The sequence below is a fragment of the Rana temporaria genome, chromosome 8 (genome assembly GCF_905171775.1).
Source record: "Rana temporaria chromosome 8, aRanTem1.1, whole genome shotgun sequence".
NCBI classification, from domain to species: Eukaryota; Metazoa; Chordata; class Amphibia; order Anura; family Ranidae; genus Rana; species Rana temporaria.
In genome coordinates this window covers 62997716-63011170 of record NC_053496.1, presented here as the reverse complement: position 1 = coordinate 63011170, position 13455 = coordinate 62997716, and the positions used below count along the sequence as shown (strand labels likewise).

The 13455-nt window shown below is 43.7% G+C and overlaps 1 protein-coding gene across 1 annotated transcript; it reads left to right on the top strand.

Annotated features, from left to right (window-relative positions):
* Positions 1-1129: 1129 nt before the first annotated feature.
* LOC120947006 (proton channel OTOP2-like) lies at positions 1130-12786 on the top strand. Its single transcript, XM_040361908.1, has 6 exons — positions 1130-1691; positions 4060-4196; positions 4425-4483; positions 5861-5985; positions 8560-9518; positions 12137-12786. The coding sequence occupies exons 1-6, from the start codon at positions 1274-1276 to the stop codon at positions 12323-12325; spliced, it is 1887 nt and encodes a 628-aa protein (XP_040217842.1). The 5' UTR covers positions 1130-1273; the 3' UTR covers positions 12326-12786.
* Positions 12787-13455: the final 669 nt, after the last annotated feature.

Below are 13455 nucleotides of genomic sequence, written 5' to 3'. Positions count from 1 at the left end.
CCACATGATTGTTATACCAGATAAGTATTTAATGTCCAAACAACTCAACAAATGTGTGCACAAAATACTGTATAGTGTATGAGACACAATATTCAGCAAGAGTCGGCATAAAAAACGTGTTGTTATGAAGAGACACCATGGAGGTTATTTACGAAAGGCAAATCCACTTTGCACTTGTAGTTTGCATTCGTAGTGCAAAGTGCACAGATGGATAGATCTGAAATGAGGGGAAGCTCTGCTGATTTTATTATCCAATCATGTGCAAGCTAAAATGATGTTTTTTATTGTCCTTGCACGTCCCCCTCGGCTCTACAGCGATTGCACTTGTAGTACAAAGTGGATTTTCCTTTAGTAAAAAACACCCCAGATGGGAACAGTCACTGTAATAATTGGCATACACAGCAAAAGGTACCTGCATAAGGTTAGAGATAGGTGTTCACAAATAGCCAATTTAACAAAAAATTAAGAACCATAGATTTGACTAACTGACTTCAAAAAAATAAAGTATTTTTTATTTTATTTTGGAGTTCCTGAAGTTTAAAGTCAACCATGTTTAAAGTCCACAAAATATACACAAATAAAAGTGTACTACTCACATTAATGTAACATTTCTGTATGAAAGAAAAAACTTTTCTTTTAACAAATCAATATAGTTATATAGTTACGTTTTTCCCATGTATACTTTTGAAAATGTTTCAATAAACCAGCTTTTCTTTACATTTTAATGTCTTTTGAAGTTGAGCTAAAGCCAAACCCCTTTTTGTTGGATAGGGTGGTGAGGGGTTAGAGCACCCTCAGGTTTTATTACAAAGGGAATCTTCCCACAGGGACACTCGTTCCATGACGGCTATCTAAAAGGGCTTTTTTCCTCAGTTTTGAAAGATTTCATCTTGCTTCATGTTGTGTCTACAGGATGGTGAGGACAGGAGGTGAAAGGAAATCTACCCAATGCCACACAGAAGCCAACACAAACTTGATATGAATAGCCATACCCTACTCTTTCCAAAAATGTTAAAACAAAAAAGTTTTGGCTAGCTATAGTTTACTATCATTATACTTTTTAATTTGCACTGAATCAATCCTGCATGCTAAAAGCCAGGGAACGTATTGTACCTTCCTAATTCTAGATGCCAAACCTGTATGGTCATCTGTTTTTTTCCAATTACTCTTCAATGTTAAATCAAAAGTGCATCTGTTAAATTTAGATTGTTGGGCAACACATTTAATTTAAAATGTATCTTCACAAAGTTATTCTTCAAACCAATAACAGGACATGCATTTCATATATTATTTTTTTTCCGGTAGGATAACATTTAATGCTCCAATGAACTCCAACGAAGTCAACACTTTCCAAGTTCCTGATATCTCCACTAGGGGTGTTAATAGTTCGGATTTAAGTCTTGGTAACAGCAGCACAGAGAATGAGAAGGAGACCTGGCGCAGCGCTGAGAACCCCAGAACCACCATCCTACTCTCGTTGCTCTATTTGGCACTCCTAACTTTCTTCGGCAGTGCAGTTCTTTTGGCAGAGATGCATCGCCACAGCCAACAAACCCACAATGTACATGGCTTTCTCACCATACTAATGCTAACCTCTTCAACTTGGATGCTTTGGTTCGGTTGGACATCTGCGAAAAACAAAAAAATTAAGATGTACCAAGATCACCAGGCTGGAGCCAACTGGTTGAAGGGTATGTGTTCCCTTGTATGGCCTTTATGGGTGCCCAAAATACTATAAAATTGTTGTAAACAATACAACTGCTTTGAAAGTCGCTTGTATCCTTTTTAATTATTATTATTATTTTTATACACCATCTACAGTACATAGCGCCAACAGTTTGCAATGCTGTACAAACTAAAGAGAAATAGCAGTTAGCTTACAATTTAAAATGAGGGTAAGGAATTCCCTGCTTGTCAAAACTTACAATCTAAAAGAGAAGGGTAAGTGATACAAAGGGTAATGCATGTGAGGGATGAGCAGATAAAGAAACGAATACTCCAGTTGTTAGGTAAAGTCAGAATAGGCTTCCCTGAAACGATCAGTTTATTTTTTAGGGATTGGCAGAGGGAAGAGATTTGATCTTTGATACAGATTTGAGTAGGGAGTTTCAGAGGAAGCGAGAGGAGCTGGAGAAGTCCTTAGGCCTTGTTCACACGATAGGTTAACCAGAGGAGAACGGTCTGAAGGACCGTTGTCCTAGGTTAACCTATGAAGCTGACTGATGGTCTGTCGTGCGTACACACCATCAGTTAAAAAAACGATTGTGTCAGAACGCGGTGACGTAAAACACAACGACGTGCTGAAAAAAACGAAGTTCAATGCTTCCAAGCATGCGTCGACTTGATTCTGAGCATGCGTGGATTTTTAACTGATGGTTGTGCGTACTAACGATCGGTTTTGATCGGTTAGCAATCCATCGGTTAAATTTTAAAGCAAGTTGCTTTTTTTTTAACCTAAGGTTAAATAACCTATGGGGCCTACACACGATCGGTTTGGACCAATGAAAACGGTCCTTCAGACCGTTGTCCTCTGGTTAACCTACCGTGTGTACGAGGCCTTAGAGGAGATGACAAGGGGGCTAAAGAGCAGAAGTTCTTTTGGAGAAGGAGAAGATTTGTTTATGGTCAAAGGTGAAAGAAAATTTCTAAGGAAAGTAAGAGGAAATTCCCTTCTAAATTGTCTTTGTAACAGATGCCACCACTGAAAGATTTCACTCACCTCTTGCTTTGGTGACTGTTCTGTCTCTAGGACAGGGAGCTTTCTGCTCCATAAACTCCAGATACCATATTTCTTTGAACTTAAATTTATTGGAACAAGCCAGGTGAAACTGCAAATTGATCAAATAAACATCAGTACAATTTTCCATATAATAAACAATGCTCTATAACACAGAATGGGATAACAATAACTCACTTGTTAAGCTTAGGTGATTGCGAGAGATTGAAGAAAACATGCCTTCCTGACGCTGTAGATTCTTAAAATGGAAGCCGAGTCCCTTCCTCTAGAGAATTCTCCCAGAATGCACTGGTTCCTAACAACTTTATTAACACATTCTAAGAGAATATAATATGTAACTTCTACAAACGGCAAAGCTATACCAGAAAGGGAACAGTAGGTGGCACCTGCGCTCTGCATATAACTAGCTTGGTGTACATCAAGAAAACTCAACATGTTATTTCAAGCACATGTACATAAGTAAACCGAATAGAAGCCCAGTAAGCAGAACAGTGACAACCGTTAGCTTTTGGATTCCCCATTTTTTGGAGTTTTAGTGACAGTGGTCACTATAACACATAGGGTGAATCCAGGGCCGTTTAAAGGAATTTGGGGGTCCCAAGCAAAATGGGGGCCCCCAAGCAACCCCCCGCACGCAAAGCCTACGTTATAGCTACACTAATTTTTTACACCCATGCTCTTATTCCTCACCCCCTCCCTAGTCCCTATGTTTTTCTATTCTCACCTCTCCTTCTTCCCTGTAGGCAGCCGATGTAGCATGACGGAGCTCCTCTTCCTCCTGTCAGTCCGGTGTTACATCATTATGGGTCCCCAGTCCCCTATCAGATAGTACCTGGGCCGGGCCGGGTACCGCGCACTACAGGAGATTCAGTTTCCTGTGAGCACTCAGTGTGCACTTCCTGTCAGTCCGGCCGAGAACAGGAAATTGAATCTCCTGTACCACGTGCAGTACCCGGCTGGACTGATAGGACTCCAGGAGGAAGGAAGAGGAGCTCGGTCACACTACAGCCTGGGAAGGGGAAGTTGGGGGCCCCAGGCCAGCTCGGGGCCCCAAGCAATTGTTTGTTTTGCCTGTCCTGTAGCGACGGGCCTGGGCGAATCTCCCCAGTAGCAATAAAAGCTAAACGTTTTCTAGAGATACATATTTTATAAAGCTCTTCCATCTAAGAACAGTACTGGTATTAGTAGAATATGGTGATGCTTTTAAAATCTAGCAGTCATTGTCTGTTTGGCCTCCTCATGGAAGGATGCTGCCAACATTTGATTGTTGCCTTCTCACTTCTTGCTGTAGTCAGTGACTGAGCCTGTTTTCTACGCTGCAGGTGGACTGTGCCTCTTTGCTTTGGCCACACTGGTGCTGGACTGTTTAACACTTGGATATTACCATGAGCTACATCAGTGCACATCCATAGTGGTGACTTCGTTTCCCATTGTTCAGGCCGTATTCACAGTTATACAGGTGGGTAAACTGAGCGAAACAATGTATTTTTTTTCTTTTAAACTTTATAATTTTACTAGCAAATACAGTTTTACTTCAGTCTAAAATACAATATATTATATACAAAAAAGTGTTGTACATAGTGATATCTTTCATCATAGTATAGTTGAAACTTTCAAAATGTAAATGCTCCGTCCACTGAGCTACAACAGTACGAACCGCTATTTTCATCATTTTTTTCTCTTTCAGGTCTCTTTGCTTTCATTTTATGCCAAAGTATGTATTCAGGAAAAACAATCCCTAAACAGGTAATGGCTGGGGCCGAATATACTGCTCCTCTGTTCACGTTTCTGTGCTACAGCAATTTTAAAGTGCAACTGCAGTCCAAACATTTAATTTAGTATACATTGAAGAGGGATCAGAACACCTGTCAGTTTTTATTGCTTTCTGTGTCCCCATTAGGGAGATTCACTCTCTCTATTTGTCCTATTTACCATTAAAATTAAAATCACAAATTTTAGGTTATCAGAAAAAGAACAGCAGGGAAATCTTCCAATGAGATACTAGTTCTGTTGCCCCTGGTGACAACCAGGGATTCCCTCACTTCTTGTCATGGCTATGGAACAGGAACCATTGAAAAATGTCCCTAATGGGGCACAGATGTAAAAAAAAAAAAAAAAACTTTGCAGGGGCTATAACCCTCCCATACTCTATCAAAAAGCAGAGTTCCAAAAGAAGCACTCCTTGCCCCTTTACATGCATTTAGCATGTCATTTTTTCTTGGGGGGGGGTACTTAATTTTGACAGGTACCCAGCTCTCACTTCCGCTCTCACCGCCTAGGTGACTCCCCTCTCTCCCTCCCTCCCGGCAATCTTCTGGGACACGTCACAGGTCACATAAAATTGCCCGAACATTGACAAGGCGCAGCGCGACTCGCGCATGTGCAGTGTGCACCCAGCTGTAAAGCCGCAAGCTGTCACAGCTGGATGCCCACACTTGCAATGCCGGCAGAGAGGGAGAGGAATGAGGTTCTGGGCGGCCGCATCGCTGGACCGTGAGACAGGTGAGTGTTTATTAAAAGTATTTTAATAAACTTAAAAACTAGTTAAACTCCATAATTTTAAAGTAATTTTAAGTATAGGTGTAAATGCAACTGGCTACACATAAAGAGTAAATATCCCTAAACATGTTTGTATGTGTGAAAACCTAGTTTCTGTATGTTATTTGTAGGCAAATATATATTTTCTGGAAATAGTAAATAACTACTTATCTGCTTGTGGGCAAGGGGTGGGTTGCGGTATATCTGCCAACCTGAAGGTGGAGCTGTGCCTTTCCTTCCGACCAGTAGGCGACCATAGAAGACTAGTCTGTCTCGTATTATGGTGTCCAGACAACCAACTTGGAGATGGGTGGCCTCTATTTGATAATGAAATGCCAAGAAATTTGGGCAGTCATCTTGACTCAAAACTGCCTAGATAGCATGTTCTGTATCAGGATGGTTGCAAGATAAGAAGGGGAAAAGCCCAGGGAAGTGTACACACAGCAATCACTATGGGGGCAGTGCTACAATTATACTGAATTTGTTGCCTGCTACTGTGACATCACATATGTGTGGGTTTTAAGTTTAATATTTAGTTTTAGGTATTTGTCATATTTCAATTTCTTGAACGTCTTGTCTTGACAGGTTCGGTCTGATGCATACACTTGCCACAAATATATTAATGTGGATGAGCGTTGTCCTTGATGAGTCTATGAAACAGCTGGAAGAAATTTATGACCTTCAAAAAAAGAAGATGAATATCATTGAAAGTAAGATGGAGGAAGGGTATGGTAGCAAAGGTTGTGCAAACTTAGAGCTTTGAGATGTGACGGCTCTTTATAGAATGCAGAGTGTGTCTGTCTTCGCTGCACTGGCAGTTTTTCCTGGCTCCTTACATGTTGTATTATTGGTGGGTCTAATTTGGAATCCAGTACTTTATAAACATTAGAATGAAGAACATCAGCTGCATCCTCCAATTAATAATAATTACAAAATAGTCATAAATAAAACATGGTATAAGGATGACAAAATTATAATACTTAAAGAGGAGCTCCAGTGATTTTTGTTTTTTATTAAGTCAGCAGCTACAAAAACTGTAGCTGCTGACTTTGAATAAACAGACACTCACCTGTCCCAGGATGGGCTCACCCGAGCCGTTCTTTCCCTCGATCTTCTGTCCTCTGCGCCGGCATCTCAACTATGGGTACCCAGCTGTGACAGATTGCAGCTTCAAAGCCTGGTGCCCAGTGAGCTTTGGGAATGGTTCCATAGCCTTCTAGGACCTGTGACATGTCTGAGAAGACTGCTGGGAGGAAGGGAGAGAGGAAAACTTCCACTCAGATCTCCTAGCCCCCCAAAAAAGTGCCATTTTGTAAAGAGGAGGGGGGAGGAGGCCTTAAAGTGGAACTTCTCCTTTTGGGCGGAGTACCGCTTTAATTTACAAAAACACACTGATATCATTCTCGTCTCCTTCACCATTTTGTTTATTTTCTATTACACAAAGCCTTACTAAATAAATCCTGTTTTGTGGGGCTTTTGGTATGTTAGTGGGCATGGGTGTCAACAAGGGGGGGGCACTTGCCCCCCTGGAATCAGCAAGGGTCCACTGCTGACTTTTTTATTTTTTTTTACTTCTGCTGATCTGAGTGACCGCTGTCTGCTGGCTGGCGCTGGTACTGTTGCTCTGATCCAATGCAATGGCTCTGCTTGGCTCCAGCCTCCAGCGAGACACTTCCTCCCTACAGTGCAGTGCAGAGCCAGAGTGCAGACTGTCACTGTGAGAATCGAGATATAGATCCGGCCGGCATAGCTCTGATGTTGTCCCCTCCAGTGGACTGAGGACTGGAGTGGTGTAGGAAACGCTTACGGAGGGGAGGACTAGAGGAGGAGGTCAAAGGAAGCATGGAGGACTCGTCGCTGCCTAGGTCCAGGGTGCCCGCATCAGAAATGCATACAGATGAACAGTTTTCTCGCTAGGATTTTTTCCTGACGGGAAAAAAGAGATCCTGCTCTCTTTTTTCCGCCAGTTTTCCTGTGGAAAAAAGTCCGGAGCATACACATGGTCAGGATTCCCGACAAAAAGCTCTCATCGCAGTTTTTCCGACGTGGAAAACCGGTTGTGTGTACGGGGCATTAGGCTGCAATTGATGGGCACAGTGAAGCTGCAATGGACGGGCACAGTGATAATGACTAAGGCCCTCCCCTCATGGCATTGTCAAAAAGGGATGGAGCAAGGGTGACCCTTAAATGATGCCCCCCTCCATAAAAAGTTCTGTGGACGCCCATGTTAGTGGGATAGGTATTGTATGAGTAGGGTAAAAGGCCTGGTGTATATTGCCTGCGAGCTACAATGTTGGAAAACTTGAATGGAAAATGGCTATACAGGACCCCTGAATTCTCCAAATTTGAACCGTGTGTGGGCAGGCTAAATTTACGATCAACATGGGTACAATCAGCCTGCTAGATTCACTTGCGATTATCACCAGTGGTTGCTATAGCTTCCACTGTCCGCCCCTGCCAGGAGCAGACAATGGCTCGGCAGGAGGGATTCCCCTGTCGGCACTGCCGATGTTGATGGGGGAATTAAAGGAACTTCTTTCCTGAAACCCGTGGTTACAGGAAATTAATTTCCACCCTCTATGGCCTGCCTTAGAGATATCCTAGTCTGATGGGAGCTTCATACATCCCTACAAATGTCTCTTGCCGTGGTGAGGCCCAGGTAAATAAAAAATAAGCAAGGTCTTCTGCCGCATACACAAGACCGTTTTTCATGACGAGAAAAATGCAATTTTTAAAATTGGTCGTGAAAAACGTGTGTATGCTCCAGAGCATTTTTCTCGACGAGAAAAATGTCCGTTAAAAATTTAGAACCTGCTCTATTTTTTCTCGTCGTTTTTCACGCCGTAAAAAACGGTCGTGTGTACGCATGCTCGGAAGAAAGTTTTGAGACGGGATCGCTTGTTCTTGTAAAATTAGCATTTGTAATAGAGATAGCACATTCGTCACGATGTAACAGACTCAAAAGCAGGAAGACTGAAAAGAGCAAATCGTCTCTCACCAAACTTTTACTAACACGCGGTAACACGAAATCAGCAAAAGCAGCCCAAAGGGTGGCGCCATTCGAATGGAACTTCCCCTTTATAGTGCCGTCGTACGTGTTATACGTCACCGTGCTTTTCTCAAGCATTTTTTTGCATGAACGTGTGTATCCAAGGCAGGCTTGAAAGGAATTGCGTCAAGAAAAACATCGTTTTTTTTCCATGATATGAATAACGGTTGTGTGTACGCGGCATTAGACTAATGTTGGTTACATTGTGTTTGATTGACATTTGTTGGTTTTTCAGCTCCTGGATGGTATACAAACAGTTGTGTCTGCACTACAGACCTCTGCCATATCTTCTCTGAAGGAGCAGCTTACCTGCACCCATTCAATATTGAGTTCAGTCTCTTCTCCTCTACAATGCTGTATGTTATTTGGAAGAACGCAGGAAAGACAGCCTATATTCCAGCAATTTCAGCACAAACCAAGGGCACGCTTCACATCAATGGAGCTTTTATAGGGTTGATCTTGGGAGCCTTTGCCATTTCAGCAACGTTTGGAGTCATGATTTCTTTTGGCGTTCTCGCCAAGTCCCCCACAACAGTTCCAGAAGCACTACGTATCTATTATCTGTTTAACTCTGTACTCTTGTCTGCAATGTTCATTGCTTCTGTCATTGGGATTGTCACTTGTAGACTTCAGAGAGGATTTCTGTTTGATGATAAATCCAAGAGCGTGGTAAGAAGTCTGGACATTACTCTTCTTATGGGAAGCTCATGTGGTCCATTACTGGTATCTGTGTTCTCCTTGGTGGCAATCTTCTTCCTGCACATAGAAGGGAACCTCTATATCCTGGATCTCTGCTTTTCTCTATGTAAAACCATCCAGGTTCTTGGTCAGAATCTCTTTATTACGGAAGCACTTTACTCTGAGCCAGCACAAACTAAAACGCCAATGTCAAGTGATGATATGGTCTTATGTATGTCCCAGGATACAGAGACTGAAAACACACAAAATGGAATATGCATGGTGAACACAGTGTGTGGCCGCAGGTGGTCTTTTTCAGAGAATGATGCAAGCCCAAGAAGCTCTAAAACCCTGGTGGACTCAGATGGACCCAAAAATGTACAGCCTAGAAACCTTGTGACCGACACTTCTCATAGCAGACAAATAGCAAAGGAAGAGAGGAAGGAGTCCTTTTTCAGAACAAGAAGAAAGATTCTCCAAAACATTTCAATTCTTTTAATCTGTTACAATATATCAGTAAGTTGCATTTTATGCATTAAAACTTTATGGTATATTAGTAGTTATTATATTTATTTATTTTTGAATATGAAAGAGACTGGCTAGGTGCATTAGGTACAGCACCTAGCTAGTTCTGTGTGACATGTCAAAGTTTTAATAAAATAAAAGATATACTCTATATAGCAGTGTTTCTCAACTCCCAATCCTCAAGGTGCCCCAACAGGTCATGTTTTCAGGAATTTCATCAGATGAAACGGGTGTGGTAATTACTAAGGCAGTGAAACTGATCAATTCACCTGTGCAAAATAATAGAAAGTCTGAAAACATGACCTGTTGGGGTGCCTTGAGGACTGGATTTGAGAAACGCTGCTATATAAAACATAGTACCGCAATATCCTATAGGAACAGGAGGAGGCAGTAGTGGATCAAGCTCATTTCAACACTAACTTCGCTGGCTTGCATTTACATTTTTTTTTTTTTTTACCCAAACCTAAAACTGACCAGAATTTAAAAAGTGAAGCTATGCTATGTTATAGGGAAAAATCTACACATGGTAATTGTGCCTATGCAGTATACAGGCACTCCTGTTCTGTATAGATGTATATTAGCAGTTTTTAATGTGGTATTAAAACCAAAAGCAAACCTTAATTATATTACGGCTACCACTCTGTAGATGCGATGGCTGCATTCTTTTTCTTTCTTTAAAGTGGAGTTTCACCCAAAAATGGAACTTCCACTTTTTGGAATCCCCCCCCCTCTCACATTTGGCACCTTTCGGGGGGCGGGGGGAGCAGATACCTGTGTAATACAGGTATTTGCTCCCACTTCCTGGCATAAATCACCGCGGTGATCGCAGTGACCTACATCATGTCCGGCACCTACACTGTCCTCCCTCACTGTCTTCTGGGAAACACGCAGGGACCAGTGAGGACGACCAGCGCTTTTTGCGCATGTGCAGCAGGGAACCTGGGACGTGAAGCCGCAAGGGGTATCTTATGGTATATGGTTACAGTGCTGGGGGGAATATCTGGTGTGTAGAGGGGTCAAAGTGCTGGGGGGATATCTGGGATGTAGAGGGGTCAGAGTCCTGGGGGGATATCTGGGATGTAGAGGGGTCAGAGTGCTGGGGGGGATATCTGGTGTGTAGAGGGGTCAGAGTGCTGGGGGGGGATATCTGGTGTGTAGAGGGGTCAGAGTGCGGGGGGGATATCTGGGGTGTAGAGGGGTCAGAGTGCTGGGGGGATATCTGGGGTGTAGAGGGGTCATAGTGCTGGGGGGGATATCTGGTGTGTAGAGGGGTCAGAGTGCTGGGGGGGGATATCTGGTGTGTAGAGGGGTCAGAGTGCGGGGGGGGGGATATCTGGGGTGTAGAGGGGTCAGAGTGCTGGGGGGATATCTGGGGTGTAGAGGGGTCATAGTGCTGGGGGGGATATCTGGTGTGTAGAGGGGTCAGAGTGCTGGGGGGGGATATCTGGTGTGTAGAGGGGTCAGAGTGCGGGGGGGGGGGATATCTGGGGTGTAGAGGGGTCAGAGTGCTGGGGGGATATCTGGGGTGTAGAGGGGTCATAGTGCTGGGGGGATATCTTGGGTGTAGAGGGGTCATAGTGCTGGGGACTCGGGGAGGCATCAATCTAGCAGATATATTATATGCACAGGACAGCTTTGTTACTTTATGTACCGTATTTATCGTGGTATAACACGCTCCCGTATCCTGTGGAAAAAACGTTTTTTTTTGTACTTACAGTTTTGGTGTCTTGCGCCGCGTCCATCGGCGGCCTCGTCGGGTCCGGTGTCCGTCTGCGGCTTCGGGTGTCCTCTTCGTCGGGTCCGGGGTCCGTCTGCGGCTTCCGGGGGTCCTCTTTGTCGGGTCCGGGGTCCGTCTGCGGCTTCGGGTGTCCTCTTCGTCGGGTCCGGCGTCCTTCTGCGGCGTCCTCGCGTCCTCCCCGCTCGTTTCCCGCGCCGAGTTTGAATACTGCGCCGACATATACCGAGCGCAGTACACTCGTGTATCGTCGGGCAGGCTCGGCAACTCTCGCGCTGACGTCCTGTACGCTCAGGAGGTCAGCGCGAGAAGCGCCGAGACTGCCCGAAGATACACGAGTGTACTGCGCTCGGTATATGCCGGCGCAGTATTCAAACTCGTGGCGGGAAAGCGGGTATCGGCGTATACCGCTCACCCACGATTTTGCCCTGATTTTCAGGGCAAAATAGTGCGCGGTATACGCCGATAAATACGGTATGTAGTATTTTTCCACTGTTTGTTTTCTGTATAGAATGATTGTTCAAGTAGTTAATGCGGAGCTCCACCCAAAGGCCTGCCTCCTACCTACTTGATGTCTGTTTACCTGCACTGTCTCCATTGCAGGGGCCTCAGAGCATTACTTTGCCCAGGGGCCCATGATGCCATTAAGACGTCCCTGCCTCCTACTGATCCTAATTGCACAAAACGTTTATCACAGTAATGTGGGTGAACTTTCAGATTTTTGCACAATTTCAGTGTTTACTGAATATGATTAGTAGTTTGCCAAATGTCTTCACATGCTCTGATTGGCACCTCAAACTCTATTAGACTTTTATTTCTATGAAAGTATTTATGTGACCAAAAACCATAACTTTTCGTTCTGTACATCCTACAGGTCTGGATCCTCTATGCCTATGGTACCCGTCCACACTTGGTCAGCCAGATTGAACAATCCTTCTATGGTTTCACTCTCTGGGTGATCGTAGTAAAGATCTCTCTTCCTCTGGGGATCTTCTATCGCATGCATTCTGTGGCCAGTTTATTTGAAGCGTATTGTAACATATGTGACTCGGCTGCCTACTGAACAATCTTTGATTCTCCAACCTTGTCATTCCTGTGACTGAGCATTTCAGCAGAATGACTGACATCCATCACATTTATACGACGACTGACCAGAAGAAAAGCTCTTTGATACTGGAGACTGGATCCTTTCATGCTGGAGACTGGATCCTTTCATGCTGTATACAGCTCATCACTCCCATAACTATAAAAGTAAAACGGGGGCACCTTTTTGACCTGAGGTTTGTGTATAGAGGCCTCTCAGATTTAGGTTGGGGGTGGTAGCTGGTGACTTTATTATCTAAACCTACACTTTGTCCATTTGTTTGAGAAAACGTAACAGAAAACCACACTATTAGGATGAATGCTGTTCAAATTGTAGCTAAAAATATATCACATGAAGCTTTAATATTGCAAATCAATTTAACCACTTCCATACCAGGCACTTACGCACCTTCCCGCCCAAGCCAATTTTCAGCTTTCAGCACTGTCACACTTTGAATGACAATTGCGCAGTCATGCTACACTGTACCCAAATGAAATTTGTATCATTTTGTTCCCACAAATAGAGCTTTCTTTTGGTGGTATTTGATCACCTCTGCGATTTTTATTTTTTGCGCAACAACTAAAAAAAGACCGAAATTTTTGAAAAAAAATACGTTTTTATTTTTTTTCTGTTAATTTTTTTTGTAAATAAGTAAGTTTTCTTCTTCAATTATGGGCACTGATATGGTGGAACTGATGGGCACCGATAGGCGGCACAGTGGGCACTGGTAGGCGGTGCAGGTATGCGGCACTGATAGGCACTCATAGGCGGCACTGATGGGCACTTATGGGTGGCACAGATGGGCACTGATAGGTGGGCACTGGGCACTAAAATGTGGCACTGATGGACACTGGGTGGCACTGATGGACACTGGGTGGCACTGATGGAATTCCTGGGCATCATTAGTCAGTGCCCATGTTGCCAGTCAGTGCCCATTTGTGGGCACTGATTGGCATTTATTGCATTCAATTTTGTTTTATTTTATTCATTGTTTTTTTTTTTTGCAATCTGTGCTCTATTGAGCACCGGGGGGCACTCCCTGGTGGTCCAGTGTGGCGATCCAAAAGGGGGGGGGGCTGCACTGATAAACAATCAGCGCAAACCCCCCC